The sequence below is a fragment of the Misgurnus anguillicaudatus genome, chromosome 24 (assembly GCF_027580225.2).
Source record: "Misgurnus anguillicaudatus chromosome 24, ASM2758022v2, whole genome shotgun sequence".
NCBI classification, from domain to species: Eukaryota; Metazoa; Chordata; class Actinopteri; order Cypriniformes; family Cobitidae; genus Misgurnus; species Misgurnus anguillicaudatus.
Genome location: NC_073360.2, coordinates 9,272,886 through 9,291,713, shown reverse-complemented (window position 1 = coordinate 9,291,713; position 18,828 = coordinate 9,272,886). Strand labels below are relative to the sequence as shown.

The window sequence follows — 18,828 nt, the reverse complement described above, 5'->3', positions numbered from 1 at the left end:
TTTAAAAAATGTTGGACAACAGCACTGGTTTGGTGACGTTATTAAATTCCATCCTTTTGTTCTTTATCTCTGTCGAAGCCGTATATGGGCCCTGAAGGCCTTGCAGAAGACAAAGTAAATAATTGGATCTAAAGAGGCATTAAGCATTGCAAGCATCACAGTCAGCTCCTTTAGTATGTAGAAAGTCTGAGCTTTCATACAATCATGCAGCAGGGGTTTGATGAACACATATGGAAGTCTAATCAGGTGATAAGGCACAAAACACAGACAGAAAACTCCAACTAGTACTTTCATGTTACGCTTAGACTTGATAAGCTTGGTGCTGCTGGTTTGTGCTGGCGCAGCTCTTTCAGCTTGTCTGAGCCTCTGTACGGTCCACCAGTAAAGTAACATAAATGATACCAACACAAACAGAAACATTACAAAGGAAGTGATCTGCATGACCATGTAAATCGTTTTGAGCAAACTGTTATGATAACTGCCACAGTCAAAATCACCTTCTGCAGGACTTCTTGTACCAGCACCTTGTGTACTGGCAAAAGCAACCATGTAGAAACAATTAACAGTGAGCAAGATAGCCCAAGTTGCTATACAGATGTTGCGGGTTGAACGAATTGTTTGCATAATGTGAGCCTCCATTGGTCGCACAATTTTCAGGTACCTGGAAAAAAAGCAATAATTTTTACTATACAAATCTATAGAAACATTGCCATTTGTGTTAAAACATCTTTCATTTTAAAATAAAAAATGTTGCATGCACCCATCCGTCACCATTTAATGGGTGGATAAAAACAATTAAAATGTAATAAAAAAATAACTTTGGTATCATCAAAATTTTAAAAAGCTAACTAAATTTGTCTGTTATTTTTTTTAAATACTTTAAGCAATTTTTATAGGAATTTTAAAATGTGCCTTTGTTTCTCACTTCTGCTTAACAATATTATGCTGTGAAATTTCCTTTTCTGAAAACTTATTTTTGTAACCACATGATTTAGATCAGGGGTCTTCAATCTTTTTGTGAGTAAGGGCTAATGGATAAAACAATATGGAGGGCTACTTTTTTGATACAGTCTACTCAAAAATGTTTCTTTTACATGTTGATGATATGTTTTATCATTGTTTAAAATGTTAACATAAATAAAATAAGCCAAGTTAATATAAAAAATATATAATAAATAAATATTAACCCTCTATGGCTTGACCTTTTATTTTTTGGGGGGAAAAATATTCCCCCCACACTTTTTGGGAGCTTGGGGGCCACTGATAAAATATCCATCATACAATTTATCCGCCTACCACCCCTGCCCCATAATTTGTTTTGTTGCCTCATTTCAAATACTTATATCACTCACAACAGTGGTCTGGCCAGGATATTGTCATTTAAAAAGTGGAGTTGCAGCCCTCAACTGATGTTTATGTTGTCATTTTGTGTACTGGCCACCAGTTGTGTGATTGCAGTACCAGTTTTAGCCACAAGTTTTGTGATTGCAATATCAGTTTTGGCCACAATCCTACAAACTGTTCCTTTAATAAATGGATTGGCATATCCAATTTTTTTTTGGAGTTTTAAAAGTTTACTATACTTGCTTTAATTATTTTAAGCCAGAGGGAACAGTACGTCCAAAACAAGCGTGCAAAACGACTGAAATGTGTTCCAACATAAAGTATAGGTAGCCCCGAATTCTCGCCTACCCTTTTATGTATACTGAGGTTTCGGACATACTGTTTGTTCGCCTACTGCTTTTTGCCTACTATATAGTATGGAAGTATGTGGTTTTGGACGCAGCCTCTGTAGGACTGCGGCTTTCCAGGATCGACGTTCACCACCCCGCTGTAGAGGGTTAACATTGAGGCTATTAATAGAACGTGCTTTGGCGGGCAACTCACATACTCTGTGCTGGCAACCTGATGCCCGTGGGCACTATGTTGGAGACCACTGGTTAAACAAATGTAGGTTTTCTAGGTCAACATTTAATTATGTTTACACTCATATTGGTCTCAACAATGTTTAACAAAAATTAAATCACACTCAACGTTCGGGCACAAAAGGCACAATCTCCTGAAAATGACTTCATAGTATAAGCAGACTGTTATTTATACCTGTTAACAGCAATGTAGCCCATAAAGAGAATACTGGAGTACATGTTGAGGTAGGAAGCTGGAGCCCCAAAGTTACAGTAGATACGATGAATTTCCTCTGAACTGACAGCATATTTAATTATGCGTAATATCAAACACAGGCAGACGAACAAGTCGGCCACAGCTAGATTCTTCAGATACACTGTGATGCTAGACTTATGAGTAACTTTACAAAAATACACATATATTGTTACACTGTTGAGCACCAGACTTGCCGAACAGATCAGTGTGTAGACACATATGAAAAATGTACGAGCTGGCATTTCAGAGAAGCCACATGGTCTTTCAGTTGAATTTGTTGTGTTTCCTTCCATGCTGAGCAGGCTCGTAACCTAGAGGTGAAATTTGTCTGTTAAATTGTAAAGTCTACACATTTTGCAAAATGTCTAAAGTGCAGTAATGTGCCACAAGCTCATTTAGCACCTCAGCTCCTATTTCACACTTAAACAAAGCCACATCCCCCCACATAGTCTACATTATCTACATCTACATCATCTACATGTACATTAAATTGTTTTCTTTAATCTTGATATTTACTGTATATTGACCAGATATATATCCATTACACACCTGATACTAGATTCTGTATTTTTATTAAATATGACTGGTTTATATCTAAACATGTACATCTACAATGTTAGAAAAATGGTAAAAGCTGAGGTAGCTGGTACCTTGTCAAAAAAGATAACTTTGCACCTTGTTATGACCTTGAGATATGTTTATGGTTTGGGGTGTGTTAGTTTCTTTTGTGTTCACAGCTATTAGTATTTTTCCTCTTGTTTCAGTTACATGAGTGAGTAGCAGCAGGTGTGCCTGATTAATTGAGTGAGTGGTGGCAGGTGTGCCCAATCAGAACTCAGTGCCTGGAGGATAAAAAGGCTTGGTCTTCAGTCTGCAAGGGGGGATATCCGTGAGCAGACCACTTCCAACCAGTTAGCCCAGCAGAACAGAGACTTTCCAGTAACCCGTGGGTTGAATGTGCCTTTGAGTCTTTTGTGAGTCCAGAATAGTGTCTGGCCTTTAATCTCTTTGGAGAGAGGACAATTAATTGTTGCTCATTTTACCTTTAACTTTGCTTCTTCAATTATTGAGTTTTGTTTATTGTTTTATTCTATTGGCTGTCTTCTTTTACCACTATTGTAATAAATACACTTTTCAGTGTTTGCACATGAATCTGACTTCCTGGTCTCTTTTTGCCCTGGTTTATCTTTTTAAATATTGTTGCTCTTCCTCCCCCTGGACTTACCATAGGGAGAAATGTAACAATTTGGGGGCTCGTCCGGGATCTAAAAGAGACAGGAGATCAGATCTATTTGTGCCTAGTTGGTATTGAGTGATTGTAACATTTTGTCATTGTCCAGGGTTGTGAACACTTGTATAACTTCCCTAGTTTAGGCTAGGGGTGTCCAGCTGAACTGAAATAGTTCTTCCTTCGGACATCATTTTTTGTTTTGCCTTTTTTATTTTCGGAGTAATCCTGGGTTGGGATTAAAATCCCTGGCGGGGGTAGGCATTTCGGGGTTTTCGGCCACCGAAGTTGTTGCCTTTAAAGTCGCCTCGAGCCCGGCACGCTCCAGAAGATAGACTAGGAAAAGAAGTGATAGGCAGGAACTGGGGAAGTTGTGGTGTTGCACAAAGCGCTGGATGGTGAGTACCACTGGGTGTGTGGATGTTACATCTGTATCTGGATTAGGTTAATAGTAGTGTGGATAATAGTGGTGCTAGTGAGTGGCTAGCATGGCTGTCTTTAATAGGGAAGAGTTTGTAGCGAATCCTATGTTAGATCAGCTTGACTTGTGTCGAAAAGTTGATTTACAGTTTGTTGCTAATCACTTTGGTATTTCTGTCAGTAGTAATTTAGTGAAAAAAGAAATGAAGGAGGCTGTGGTGAGTGGGTTAGTGCAGAAGGGAGTTCTTAGCTTGGGTGCAGGTGAGATCTCCTCAGAAGTCCAGGTAGAGGTAACAGGTAAGTTAGAGCAGACTAAGGTTGCCACGCCAACTTTTACTTTACCTTGTTTTGCACCGCATTCTGTAGAGTCCTCTTCCTCGTCACGAGATGATGCTCGACTGAAAGTCCGATTAGCTCGTTTACAGCTGGACAGGGAGGAGCGGGAGCATGAGTTCCAGCTACGTAGAGAGTTAGAGTTGAAACGCTTGGAGGCAGAAACAGCTGTTAAGATGCGTGGGCTTGAGTTACAAGCTATGGCCCAGCCTGGTTCAGTTTCCCCTGAGATTCGGTCGTCATCCAACACTACTTTTGATGTGAGTAAAAACATAGCACTGGTGCCTACGTTTAGAGAATCAGAAGTAGAAGGTTATTTTAGCGCATTTGAACGAATCGCAGTAGCTCTTCATTGGCCAAAGGATGTTTGGGCCATTTTGCTTCAGTGCAAGTTGACTGGCAAGGCTCAGGAGGCTTGTGCTGTACTATCAGTGGAAGACAGTTTGTGCTTTGATAAAGTTAAAAGCGCAGTTTTGCGGGTCTATGAGCTGGTGCCTGAAGCCTACAGACAGCGGTTCAGGGGCCTTAGTAAAGCTGTTAGCCAGACATACGCAGACTTTGCTAGGGAAAAGGTAACTTTGTTTGATCGTTGGTGTGTGGCCTGTAAAGTTGAAGACTTTTCCTCCTTACGGGAGTTGATGTTGTTGGAAGAGTTTAAAAACTGTGTGCCTGAGAGGATTGTCGTTTACTTGAATGAACAGAAAGTGGCTACCTTACTGCAAGCGGCTATGTTAGCTGATGAGTTTGCTTTAACGCACAAGGGTGTCTTCAGTAAATCAATTTCTTCCTCAGTCTCTTCCCCAAATCTTAGTGCTAGCAAGAAGTCTAGTGACAGGCATGTACCCAGAGATAGTTTAACTAACTCTACCTCAAGGGCAAAAATGGATAGACTGTGTTTTTTTTGTCATAAAGCTGGTCATCTCATAGCAGATTGTATAACTATGAAACAAAAGCAGCAAGGTTCAGTTATCAAGCAGCCGAAGGGAGTGGGATTAATTAAAACTGTCACTTCTGGAAGTGAGCCTACTCCTTTACAAGAGCCAGATGAATGTTTTAAACCATTCATCCTTCCTGGTTCTGTATCACTCACAGGTCAGGTTGAAGATCAGCGGCAGGTCACTATACTACGTGACACTGGTGGGTCGCGGTCTTTTATTCTTTCTAGTGTCTTGCCTTTAGATGCTAAGTCAGCCTGTGATGTTAGTACAGTTGTCCGAGGTATTGGTATGTGTTATGTGCCAGCCCCACTTCATTGCATTCATGTCCAATCTAAACTGGTTTCTGGTTGGTTCCCTGTAGCTGTAAGATCCTGTTTTCCTGTTGATGGAGTACAATTCATCATGGGTAATGACATTGCGGGAGGTAAGGTGTATCCTGACCCTGAAGTTGTGAATGTACCCATTTCTGAGAGTGAGCCAGACGAATTGGTTCAAAAATATCCAGAACTCTGCTCAGTCAGTGTGTTGACTAGGGCTCAAGCTCGAAAAAAAAATCAGGAGGTAACTTTGTCTGACTCTATGTTTCCTTGTGTTTTTTCTGAGGACAGGATGATTGATGATGGAGAGTCGACAGAGGTCTATGAAATAGTTCCGGAAATTCTTGCCACTCCTGAGGTACCACTGCCGTTAACACGTGAGGGACTCATTGGTGCACAGAAAAGTGACCCTTCACTGGAAAAATGTTTTGCTGCAGTGGTTGCTGACTTAAATGAGTGTAGAAAAGGTCAGGTTTTTTTGTAGAAAACGGAGTATTGATGCGAAAGTGGGCTCCGCATGCCAGTGCAGCAACAGATGAGACAGGTGAGGGTTTCGATACAGTGTATCAGATAGTAGTTCCGGTTAGTTGGCGTAAGCATGTGCTAGGATTAGCTCATGAACACCCGTGGTCTGGTCATTTAGGTATCACAAAAACCTATGGACGTGTCCTTAAACACTTCTTCTGGCCTGGAATAAAATCTCAGGTAACTCAATTCTGTAACACATGTAGTGTATGTCAGTTAGTGGGGAAACCCAATCAAGTTGTGCATCCAGCTCCACTGCGACCAATTCCTGCAGTTGGTGAGCCATTTGAGCATGTTCTGGTGGACTGTGTGGGTCCACTGCCAAGAACAGAAGCTGGTAACCAATTCTTACTGACTGTTATGTGTATGTTGACTCGTTTTCCAGAGGCAATTCCTCTTAGGAAAATAACAGCACCAGCTATCACGAAAGCATTAACTAAATTCTTTACTACATTTGGTTTACCCAAGATTATTCAAACTGATCAGGGAACCAACTTCATGTCTAGAGCCTTCAAACAATCCCTGCAGTCTTTAGGAGTATCACATTCTGTAGCCAGTGCTTATCATCCAGAATCACAAGGAGCATTAGAGCGCTGGCACCAAACCTTGAAGTCGATGCTAAAGAAATACTGTTATGAGACAGGGAAGGACTGGGACGAAGGGGTGCCGTTTGTATTGTTTGCCATACGGGATGCTAAACAAGAGTCCCTGGGATTTAGTCCTTCTGAGCTTGTGTTTGGTCACAATGTGCGTGGGCCATTGAAAGTGCTGAAGGAGCAGTTAGTGGCTTGCTCCTCCTCTAAGACTAATGTATTAGACTTTGTTTCACAGTGTAGGAAACGTTTGCATCGCGCCACCTCTTTGGCCAAAGAAGCTCTCTCCTCTTCTCAGGTTCGTATGAAACAGCAGTACGACCGTAACGCTGTTGAGCGTAAGTTCCAGCCTGGTGACAAGGTGTTGGTATTACTGCCTGTGCTTGGTTCTTCTCTTTCCGCTCGTTTCTCAGGTCCATATGTGGTGGAGGAAAAAGTTTCAGAAACTGACTATGTCATTCACACCCCTGAGCGCAGGAGGAAAAAACGTTTGTGTCACATTAATATGTTGAAGGCATACCATTCCAGGGAGAATGATCAAGGGGAGCAGAAATGCAGCGTGGAAGCGACTGTTCCTGACACCATTTCTATGGTTAGCAGTGTGTCCATGGGTACTGAAGGAGATGATGGTTTGACTGTAGTATCCGAGGGGCAACAGTGTGCTAGAGGTGGACGCTAGTGGTACTGGAGCTGGAGCTGTTTTGTTACAGGTTGGAGAAGATGGTGTGCATCATCCTGTTTCATACTTCTCAACCAAGTTCAAACGCCATCAACTAAATTATTCCACCATTGAGAAAGAAACGCTGGCCATGTTATTAGCGTTACAGCACTTTGAGGTTTATGTGTGTTCCAGCCCATCTCCTGTGACTGTGTATACTGATCACAATCCATTAGTTTTCCTGAATCAGATGTACAATCACAACCAGCGTCTGATGCGTTGGGCTTTAATGGTCCAGGGATTTCAACTCAATATCCAACACAAAAAAGGGTCTGAAAACGTGGTTGCCGATGCTCTGTCTCGTGGGTGAGATTTATCTTAACTTGTTATAAGTAAAACACAAGTGATATACCATTGTTGATTATAACTGTGTTAAGAAATATATGGTGTATTTGTTAATGATGATGGTTCCTGTTTACAAAACCTATGGTTTTGATCTTAAGGGAGGGGGTGTTATGACCTTGAGATATGTTTATGGTTTGGGGTGTGTTAGTTTCTTTTGTGTTCACAGCTATTAGTATTTTTCCTCTTGTTTCAGTTACATGAGTGAGTAGCAGCAGGTGTGCCTGATTAATTGAGTGAGTGGTGGCAGGTGTGCCCAATCAGAACTCAGTGCCTGGAGGATAAAAAGGCTTGGTTTTCAGTCTGCAAGGAGGGATATCCGGGAGCAGACCACTTCCAACCAGTTAGCCCAGCAGAACAGAGACTTTCCAGTAACCCGTGGGTTGAATGTGCCTTTGAGTCTTTTGTGAGTCCAGAATAGTGTCTGGCCTTTAATCTCTTTGGAGAGAGGACAATTCATTGTTGCTCATTTTACATTTAACTTTGCTTCTTCAATTATTTAGTTTTGTTTATTGTTTTATTCTATTGGCTGTCTTCTTTTACCACTATTGTAATAAATACACTCTTGAGTGTTTGCACATGAATCTGACTTCCTGGTCTCTTTTTGCCCTGGTTTATCTTTTTAAATATTGTTGCTCTTCCTCCCCCTGGACTTACCATAGGGAGAAATGTAACACACCTAAAGAGTTTGTATTAGTACCTCAAAGGTATCAAATGTATATATACTTTTAAAGGGTACGGACCCAATGACAGCTTCTGTCCATTTTTTTTTCAGACAGTGTATTCATCAATTTAAAGACCATTATAGTTTCTAACATCTCGGACTATTTAAACACTTTGTAAATTAAGTCTAGAACAATACGTTGAGATTTTACAATACCAAAAAGTCAGTAAAATTATCAAGCTGGTCAATTATATTATTTTAAATTTTTTTTATTTTAAACTTGTATTAAGTTTCAAATAAGTTTGAAATAAAGTCGAATTAAGTTTCAGTGTATTTATGTAGTTTTCTATAGTTTAACTTACCGTGTGACTTTCGTTCAACACCTCTAAACATCGAATGTTTATAATAGTTTGTATCTCTCGCTTTAAACAGGAACTTGATGTTGTCAGATGTTTTAGATGACTCAGTTTCTTTTTTTGGAAAATGAATTCAATCAAATAAACAAGGAAACAAAGGCATACAAAACTAAGATACAGTGATAGCAAATTTAAACACTTGACTGCAATGTTTCCCTAGCCTGGTCCAACCAGACTCTCGTACATTCATTTCATTTGTACAGAGTCTGGCCACCCTCCATTGCAAAGCGTTACTTCCGTTAAGGAGGGTCCTCTGTTGAAGTTTAAAACTATTGGATCTGCCCAGAGTCACTCAGGATCTGCCATTGGCGATCGCTAATGTGTGGTCATTTTTTAAACCCTAGTTAGTGTTTAATGATGCTGTTAGAGCATAAATAATACCTGTAAAATGATAAAGCTCAAAGTTCACTGCCAGGCGATATATTTTCTTCAATAGAATTCCTCTTTAAAAGCCTACAACGAACGTCTGGTTTGGACTACTGCCCTCTATTTCCTGCTTTAATGACATCAGTAGAACAGTTTGTTGACTAAACTCCGCCCACAGGAATACGTCAGTCACCAGCTTTGGCTCAAACGGCTCTGCTAAGCTAAGCTGCTATCGAATCACAGCACACTAAACAAACTACACAATCAGAACTCGATACGTATTTCTGAAGGAGGGACTTCACCTAACAAGGAAGACATCAGCCTGTTTTGAGGACAGTGAAAACAGCGCTATACAGATAAGTCAATTGTGTGAAAAATATCGTGTTTTTTTACACGTGAAACATGAACACATGTTATATTGCTCACTATAAACACAATCAAAGCTTCAAAAACACAGACAGAACGTGAGCTTTAAATTGGGCTTTAAGACGCATTTGATGTTATATGAGAGTTGCTTTCTTTTATTGTTTTATTGTCCCTTGATGTATTTCTGCTATGGTGTTGACTGTTTGTATTTTTATATTTTTATTCTGCGCGTGTACAGCACTTTGATGAACACTTGTTGTTTTTTAAAAAGTGCTTTATAAATAAACTTTAACTTGACTTGCCTTACAATGTCCTTATCACCTAAACTCATTATCACTCTCATCCTAAGGCCTAAGCTAGGGTGGCCATAGTTTCCTTAAAACCTTAAAAAAACAGCATGCTATCAACTGGCCATGCAGAAATATTAGCTATTTAACTGTAGATTTTTATACAGTTTTTAATACTATATACACATTTCCTGTATTTTCTGGATGTATTCTATTAAAGAGACTGAAAAGCAATTATATATGATCACTATAACATTGCAAAAACAACTAATCTAATTCTGGTGGTCTAAGACTTTTGCACAGTACTGTATATTTGTTGTTTGTTTCTTTGTTTTATAAGGCCAACACACATTAATCAACATTTCTGTAAATGTGCCAGTGTTAGCCAGCCGGTTAATTTTCAACTGCAGTCCTTTGGCAAGATGTTTTATAATACAATAAGAAAAAACAAAACGGAACACAAAACAAATAGAAAAAAACAAGTACTGAAATCAGTACTGCAATCTACATTGACGCATAATAATCATACAGGTACACACAGAGCCGTCGCAATGGGGTAGGCCAGGTAGGCAGCTGCCTAGGGCCCCCAGCTGAAGGGGGCCCCCGATGGCCGCATGATCATTTAAGTTGTGTATCTGCCCTCTTCAAACAGTATCAACCACTGTAAACACCACCACAGTGAGAGGGGCCCCCAAACTAGAGGGATTCCCCCTATGCAATGACACTATGAGTGCCCTAATGTTGAAGTGACATCCACTGTCGCGCACCCCCATCAGGTCCCCCACTAGCTGTCAGTGTAGAGAAACCGTCGTTCAGCAATACGTGGGCGTTTAAATTTAAAACTAACACAGTGGTAAGTAAACCATTATTATCTCCAAATACAACTGTCTGACGTGTTTTCACATCTCTGCGAACATAAACCTTGACATAAGTGACCAAACACAACATTAGTTGTAAGCGTTGCTAGAGGGTGAGAAAGTTCAACTAGTCATACACAACTTTGTTTTGTTTCCAGAATTTAAGCCTAAAATACACACTAGACAACTGTTGTAGCTACAGCATTTGAAAACTTCCTTTGAGCTAAATCCTCTTAATGCACGAGCCCAGATTACGATCACATGAGATTTTTTAAAATTTTTCCTAAGGTAGGACTTGAGGACCTCACTTCACTCTTTTGCCAAGGGCCCCCAAATATCTTAAAATGGCCCTGGGTACACGAAACAAGCACACCTGGCGACGTTCAGGAGAAAATGTTAGCAGCAAGTTTAATACTAAAATTAAAACATAATTAAAAATGATCACATGTCTGATTTTTTTAAAACCAAGCCTTAAGACTATATGTAAATTAGTTATAGGTCGAGAAGCTCTTACAGAGAAGCATGATTGGCTAAAAGAGGTAGCCCTAAATTAAATTACACAGTTCCCTCTCTAAGCAGATCTTGTAGATCTGTTATTTGGATTTTTCTGCTTATAAAAAATACTAAGTGGAGGTGGAGCTTTTTCATTTAAAATCTTAAACATCAAGCATGCATCGTTGTATTTTGGTAAATTTTCCCAGTCAAGAATATTATACATGCACAAAATGTCACAATGATAATAAGTATTAGGTTTTCTGTCTAGCACTTTATATGCCTGCTTGTATAAAGAAAAAATAGGCTTCAATACTGTAACTTTAACATGAGACCAGCTCTGCATTCCAGTTAATTTTTTATGACCTTCCCTCGCTAACTTCCGTCAGTCTTGTTCACTCCGATGTACATCAAAAACAAATGATTTTAAACGGTATGGATCGATCTTTCTACGTATGTACATCAGTTTGGTTCCTCTCGACGAAACTTCAGATTACCTCAGGCGACGTGGGGAATAAAAACATTCTTGAAATTGTAATAGACATTTAGTTTAATTGCACACGGGAGTTTTACCACCCGCAAAATGGGACAAAATAAGGTGATGATTTTCGAGTTTCAAATGGCCAGTATTTTGTTATTCTTTAACCCATAGACATGGTCTTGGTGTCATTTAAAGTTTTTTTCAAGCTATTTCTATCTGAACAACTAGTTTTAGCATTAAACTATGTTTAAAATTTTTGTCACATACCTACATCATGCCATCCAGAACTGAAGCCCGGAATATGCCGCTATAAATTATAATGTGTTTATAATGAAACGCTATAATGTGATTGTGCATATTTTTTTTATGTATTTAGAACTAGGCGTATGTGTGTGTAGTGCTGTCACCAACAGTGTTTTTTCATATGTTATGGTGCGCCGTCACCAGTGTTTTGTTTTTGATGTGTTGCGCATAGTCTATTTATGATTTTGTCAGTCTTCTCATCTCTTATGCTGTGTCTCTATGATACTATCCTGTTCTATGCATTTTAACGTTATGCAACCTGAAGCGAGTAACAACACAAACAGTAGAGCGACCTTTGTCTGCCCCCATGTAGAAACATACGACTCATCATAATGTATATAATTTAAAATGCTTAATAGTTACACAGATTACTAAATGTTAAATATTTAATTTATGAGTAGTGAGCGCGCACTTTCTGTCTGAGTGACTTCCGCATACTTTTGTAATCATGCACATCCCCCCTCCTTAAAGTGACAGCGTATCGGTTCAATTCATAATCAAATCGAACATGGATTTATTAACCATTTACCATAAATACAAGTGATAATGATTAAATAATTAAGATGGGGTTAATTCTTACGTTTCTTATTTTTAAAGAGCACAATAGATTGGATTTAATCATGAATCAATATAGAAAACATTATGGATCAAAATATGATCATATAGCTCTCTCGCTCTCTCTCTCTCTCTCTCACACACACACACACACACACACACACACACACACACACACACACACACACACACACTCATCATAATTAATTTAAGCAACTGTTAATATGTAGTTAATTTATAGTCTTTTAAAATATGTCTTAGTTAACCGTATTGTTCACCAGGATTTATTTAACATGTAGTAGTTAATGTAGAAAAGCCATACATAATTGTTCTCAAAGCAGTCTTGTTTCTTTCTCTTTTAGAACTTGTGTATATTGTCAATATGCTGAATTTTGGAGTGTTCCAAAGAGCAATCGTGCATTTGCTCCCGGTGCGGATTCCATCACCTAAACGGATGAGGGCATTGAGAGCAGTGATGGTGGAAGCCAACCGTGATCAACCTGTGGATATGCCCACTCATCTAGCTGATTTGAGACCCGCACCCATCCCTGCTCCCTGGTCCAACACCAACACCATTCCTAGAGGTCCAGCTGATAACAGAGCCATCTTCGAATGATGCTGTGCAGGGGATGGTGGACTCCTGCCGTCTGTTTTAAGGACTGTAAATGTTGCCCCATTCACGGAGCAAGCTGTTTAGCAATTCGAGCTTAACACTTACGGACTGATGGTGGCCCACATAGTGTGCACTCTGCATGTTTCTAGAGGTGTCCAACAAAAACAGCTCCTTATATTGGAGACGATTCCACCTGAGATACCTACTGATTTGACTAAGGATACAGATGCTGCTCGAGAGTTATTGACCACCATTCTACGTAACTGTGATGCAATCCGGGACAATGGTTGGTTACAAGATATGATAGGAGCCACTCTGTCTGCCAATCCTGTACCTGGAGAGGAACCCAAATTATGGATGGGTACCAGACACGACTCTTGACGACATGCTAGACTACTTCTGGAATGTTGTCCAACACGCCAATGAGCGGCAACAAGGAAGATCCCTCAGCATGATACTCACCTCAGTGGCTGCATTCTCACTTAGAGGCAGTGTCACACATACGAAGTTGTCCCGTATGGTGATGGATATGCAGCCAGTAATCTCTTATGCGGCTGAAGCACTGAATGCAACCAACATTGAAATGACATGGGCCACATTCGGTCATTATGTCGATGATGGCATCATGTCTGGTATCATGCGCTGTTGCTTAAGCTTTGTGCCCGCTGGGGCAGTTCGTCTCAGGGTCCTCATGTCTCAAGCAGCAGGGTCTGGAATGACATCCCTTGACGTGATAGTTTGTGCGATACATAAACATCCACAGTTTCCATGGCCGTTAGTTCGGCACATGTACCTCAATGAGTGGGCGGTTGTGCAGCGTGCAGTTATTATTGTCTGTGAGAATCCGTATTATATCGGCGAGACCTAAGTGAGGTCCGGTCTACCTTGTTCAAATACATCTCTTCCATCTGTGGCAAACTGCTGATTGCAGTGGGAGATCAGTCTCTTGATGGCTACCGTGGATTTGCTGAGGACCGGAACAACAGGGATACAATTGCTCGATAATTGATGGGTACATGGCATCACACACAAATGTGGACTTGGATAGTACTATAACACCGGAAGAACACAATGAATACCGTGTTCTCCGTACCTTAGCAGCTCGTCATCCTGCTAACATCTACGGACTGGCTAATATGGGCAGCCATGCTGATGTCCCTGAGACTGGCACGTGAAGGCATTGCCGTTTACCAACATCTGTTGGAACGTGAAAACAACCAGGATGTGTAGGCAATCTGCAACGTGAGCAGATACTATCTACCTCTTTGTCTTAGACGGTTGATGCTCAGACCTATATTCCTTCCTTATACCTAATCTTCTCTACGTATTCTTGAAAGTTCAGATTGAAGCCTGTAGTGACCAGTTTAGTGATGCTCAGAGGCATGATGTGAAAGAAAAAAATTGCAAAAGAAAAATGAAGCATTAAAGGCAAGATAGGCAGGAATTATCTAAAAAACATTTTTACAAATTTGTTTAAACTGCCCCTACACACCAATACACAAGTAAAATGCAAGCACTCCGAAAAAGAGAGTATAAAACTCGAGTGTTTGTAGTTTTAAACACAGCTCATTATTTCCATTCGGGACGAAACAAATGATTGGCTTGCGCGACTATCACTCTCTCTCGCGACCATGGCACCACCCCTGTTGCTATGGGATCTGCCCACACATGCGCACACCTGATTGATTTGAACGTGCACGAGACACTCTAGAAGGAGCAAAAGAATGGCAGAGAAAGTGCATTCAGAACTCACAGTACCTGCATATCCAGTCAGCAAAGGCAAACGCGGCAAAACAAGGAATAAACGAAGGAATCAAATGAGAGTAAATATCACGTGGCTTTTCCTCGAGTCAACTATGCGGTAGCAGTATTGTCTCCGGAGTGTAGTCCTCATCAGAGTCAACAATGCTTTCATCACGGAAACTCTTACATGCAAAACACTGGCTTAATAGTGAGTACTAAAAGCAATCCTATTTGTTTCTATTCATAGTGATAAAGTTAGGTGTATTATTACATGTGATTGTGATATGATGTTACTACATGCACCACGCTTCTTCCTCTCTGCTCGTCTGTTAAAAGCTTCTCCCAGCAGAGCCGGTCAGCGTGTTTATGTGTTTTGGGGCGTGGCTTTAGAAGAAACCCAGAAGGGAGGGGGTGGAGTGAATGGAAAAATGAGCTGTGTTTAAAACAGTGGTGAGAGGTCTACAGACACTCGATTTTTGTACTCTCTTTTTCAGAGTACTTACATTTTACTTATGTATTGGTATATAAAGACAGTTTAAACAAATTTGTTTAATAGCTTTTTTAGATAATTCCTGCCTATCCTGCCTTTAAGAGAAAAAATACAATATTGCAAAGGAAAATAAAATTTCACAAATTAAAAGTTTAGTTGCAAAACGAGATAAATCCATTTTTATAAATTTTGGTCAAAACATGTTTATTATTATGTTATCATGTTATTATTTAGTTTTATGGTGCTACTTAGCTGTATTTTTTAAGTTATGAAGGTTTAAATCAAAACAAACCAACTGCAGTTGAATTGATGTTAATTGGAATGCACAACCAAAAAACGAGATTTCTGAACAATTAAAAACACTGAGTTATCTCGTTTTGCAACCAAACTCTTCAAATATAAATAAACCAGAGCAAAAATATAAGTGGATGCAAAAAATCTATGACTGCTGTAAAAGAAGATTTATGATTTTGATCCTTTTTATCTCTGCACTACAACAATGATTTTGCAAATCAATAAATTAATTTGCAACTCTGCTATAATTCTGCGTTTCAATCACTTGGGATGTGCACTTGGGATGCTGTTTTACAGACAAAAATTAATGTTGTTTCTAATTATGTGATAACAGCAGTGCAACACATTTCATTTTACTACCAATGTCACGGAGTGACTTAGGGCGGAACCAAAAGTGAGAGAAGAGGTTCCGCCCGGACCAAATTCTGCAAACACCGTCGCTTCCGGGTATCCCCAGGCAACCCCAAATCAAGGAAATCTGCGGCAGGTGTGTAAAAGGACGTAGCGATCACTGATTGGATGAGTTGGATGATGGAAAGGAGTATAAAAGGAGTGTCGGAGATGCAGGAAGAGAGACGCGATTTGGGGAAGAAACGCTACGAGTAAAGCGGTGAGCTGGAACACAAAAGTGGAGTAGAACAGGCTAAGGCTCTTGTGTATTCACTAAGCGAACGAAGAAATAGGAAGACGACGATTCTAACAGGGGTGAGAAAAACAACATTGGAGGGAAATATACTTACCATTTGTGTGTGTGTTGCATCGAAGGTCTGGCAGAGGAACGTAACTGGGCGACGTTTACACAGCATCACTGGGCGCTTGGTGAGTACCTGGAAAGAGAGAGAGGAGAAAAGGTTAATCACACGGGCACAGTGAGTACAGGAAATTGACATCTTTGACGACGGATACAAGTACTAGTGTGGAGTAATTTTCTGTTGTTTAACGGCCCCGCCGTGTATGCTGAAGTGGGCGGGCGAGCCGAAGTGAAGCTGGTGTTATCTGCGGGACTGCCACGACTGGGTAGGTCATCGCTTGGGGCAGCACAACTCGAGTCTCCTCTGGGGCGGATCTCGGCCAGGTGTAGAGTACGGACCCTATTCAAAATCACTGAAGTGTGGTCATATCACTGAGGTGCCATTGGCCATACTTGGCCCCACGAGCCACAGTTGGACGCCGGTAACCCCCCTCCCCTCGCCTTTGAACGAACCCAAGAGGTGATGTGAAAACTCGTAAGCCCAGAGTAAAGAGGCTGTGATTGCTATTGATACTTGTCTGCACGTCGAGCTAAAGCTATACTCACCTTGTGAAACTCGTAAGCCAGAGTACAGAGCCTGTGATTGCTATTGATACTTACCTGCATGTCGAACTGAAGTTACACTCACTTTGTGAAACTCGTAAGCCCAGAGTAAAGAGCCTGTGATTACTATTGATTAGGGGTGTTACGAGATCTCAAATAAAAGACTGCATCCTTCGGAGGTCGCATATTTAAACTGCATTTACTTCATAAAGACTGTCTTATTAGAGACTATTAACAATTATAAAGTTTACTAATTATTTAGTTCATCGCAAGTTGTTGTAATATGCTCACGACTTGCGAATGTAAATGCTCAGTTAATGATCTGAAATAAACCTTGATGACGTATGCAGCCTGCATATGGGACCTCCGGAGGATGCAGCTTTCTGTTTGACCCTTTTAGGGGCCAGTTACACCAAAAGCGTTTATGGCAGTTGCAGGCGACTTTTTTAAATGATATTCTATGGGCAGGGAGCGTTTCCGCGCTGTTTATGCGCGCTGAGCGCCTTGCGGGTTTTGCCGCCGGCCGCAGCAAGCGCCTTTGAAGGATAGCTGAGAGCGGAGAAGCGCCCGACGTCATTCGCGTCTTTCCATTGTCCACTCAAATGAGGGAACGTTGTGGTGAGGGAAGTTTACAGTTGCTTTGAAGAACCGGACTCCACTCCCTCACTCTCTCCTGCGTGTTTGGGCACCTCTCACCCTCAAACAAGGTCAGAGCAAACAACCTCTTTTTTAAGTTTTTGCTTATATGACAGTTAACAGCAAAAGAGCGCTCACGCTTCAATATTTGATTGACAAGACAGCTGACTCGGTGGTTGCTTAGCTATTTTTTTAAAAAGTCATTTTAAATAATTTAATAAAGTTGTCTTATATTTTACGTATCTCTCTCGTGTGTCTGGTCATTGGGGTGCTTTTGGAGCCTCCTCGAGGTGGAACCTAGGAAGGGGCGTGACTCACAAAGTCTGTGGTCCGCTCCGACCTGTGACACCAACGTAATATGTAATATCCATTTATTACCTTATAATAAAAAAGTTTCTGCGTCATCTCTTAAGGTTTGGGCAAAAGTCTCACAATTTACATCCAAAACATGATGCATGATGGGATACGTTTAGACTTGTATGGCCCCTTTCCCAAATTGCGTACTTCGGTCTCAAGGCCTTAAATTAGGCATCAAAGTGTGGAATCTGAGGATGTCCATTAGTCCGTAATGTGCTTTAGGGACAAGGCCAATATCGCTTTGAAGTGTGGGTTTAGTGTGGGTTAAGGTCACACTGCACTGCCAGTTTTAAGACAGGGACAGTCTTGTGCACTTACTTCCTGTCGTGTGCACTCGCTCTTAAGTGGAAAGACCGCAAGTGTGGGTATAGACCATTTTGCAAGATGTAAACACAACTGGTCCAGATGATGTCAAATAAATCTTAGGGTCCCCAAAGTATATAAAGTTCTCGCTCAAAATATCATATCGATAATTTATTATAGCATGTTAAAATTGCCACTTTGTAGGTGTGAGCAAATATCTGCAATTATGCATGTGCCCTTGTAAATGCAATTAAGCTTATATCTGCAATAAATGGCAGTGCTGTGGTTGGATAGTGCAGATTAAGGGGTGGTATTATTCCCTTCAGACATCACGGGGGAGCTATTTTTTTTCACATGCTTGCAGAGAATGGTTTACCAAAATTAAGTTACTGGGTTGATCTTTTTCACATTATCGAGATTGATACAAGCACTGGGGACCCAATTATAGCACTTAAACATCATGAAAATCTGACTTTTTCCATATGTCCCCTTTAAGGGTGTACTCATATTATGTGAACCATACTGTACAAGAGTATGTTAACCCCAAAGTACAGTTCGTTTTGAAGACTTAAAATTTATTCTTTTATTAAAATTTATTATTTTAAAATGATATTATTATATATTATGTATCTGTATTATTATTCTTTATATTCATAATCAGTTGTATTGTCTTATGGAGTTTTAAATGCATGTGTTTGAATGCATGAGGAGACTTAAAGAGGGTAACACGTTCCACT

The 18,828-nt window shown here is 40.4% G+C and overlaps 1 protein-coding gene across 1 annotated transcript; it reads right to left on the bottom strand.

Annotated features, from left to right (window-relative positions):
• Positions 1–63: 63 nt before the first annotated feature.
• On the bottom strand, positions 64–8,744 carry LOC129438811 (G-protein coupled receptor 87-like). The gene is made up of 3 exons (XM_073863176.1): positions 8,601–8,744; positions 2,101–2,471; positions 64–661 (listed from the first exon to the last, which is right to left on the bottom strand). The coding sequence occupies exons 2-3, from the start codon at positions 2,451–2,453 to the stop codon at positions 64–66; spliced, it is 951 nt and encodes a 316-aa protein (XP_073719277.1). The 5' UTR covers positions 2,454–2,471; positions 8,601–8,744.
• Positions 8,745–18,828: the final 10,084 nt, after the last annotated feature.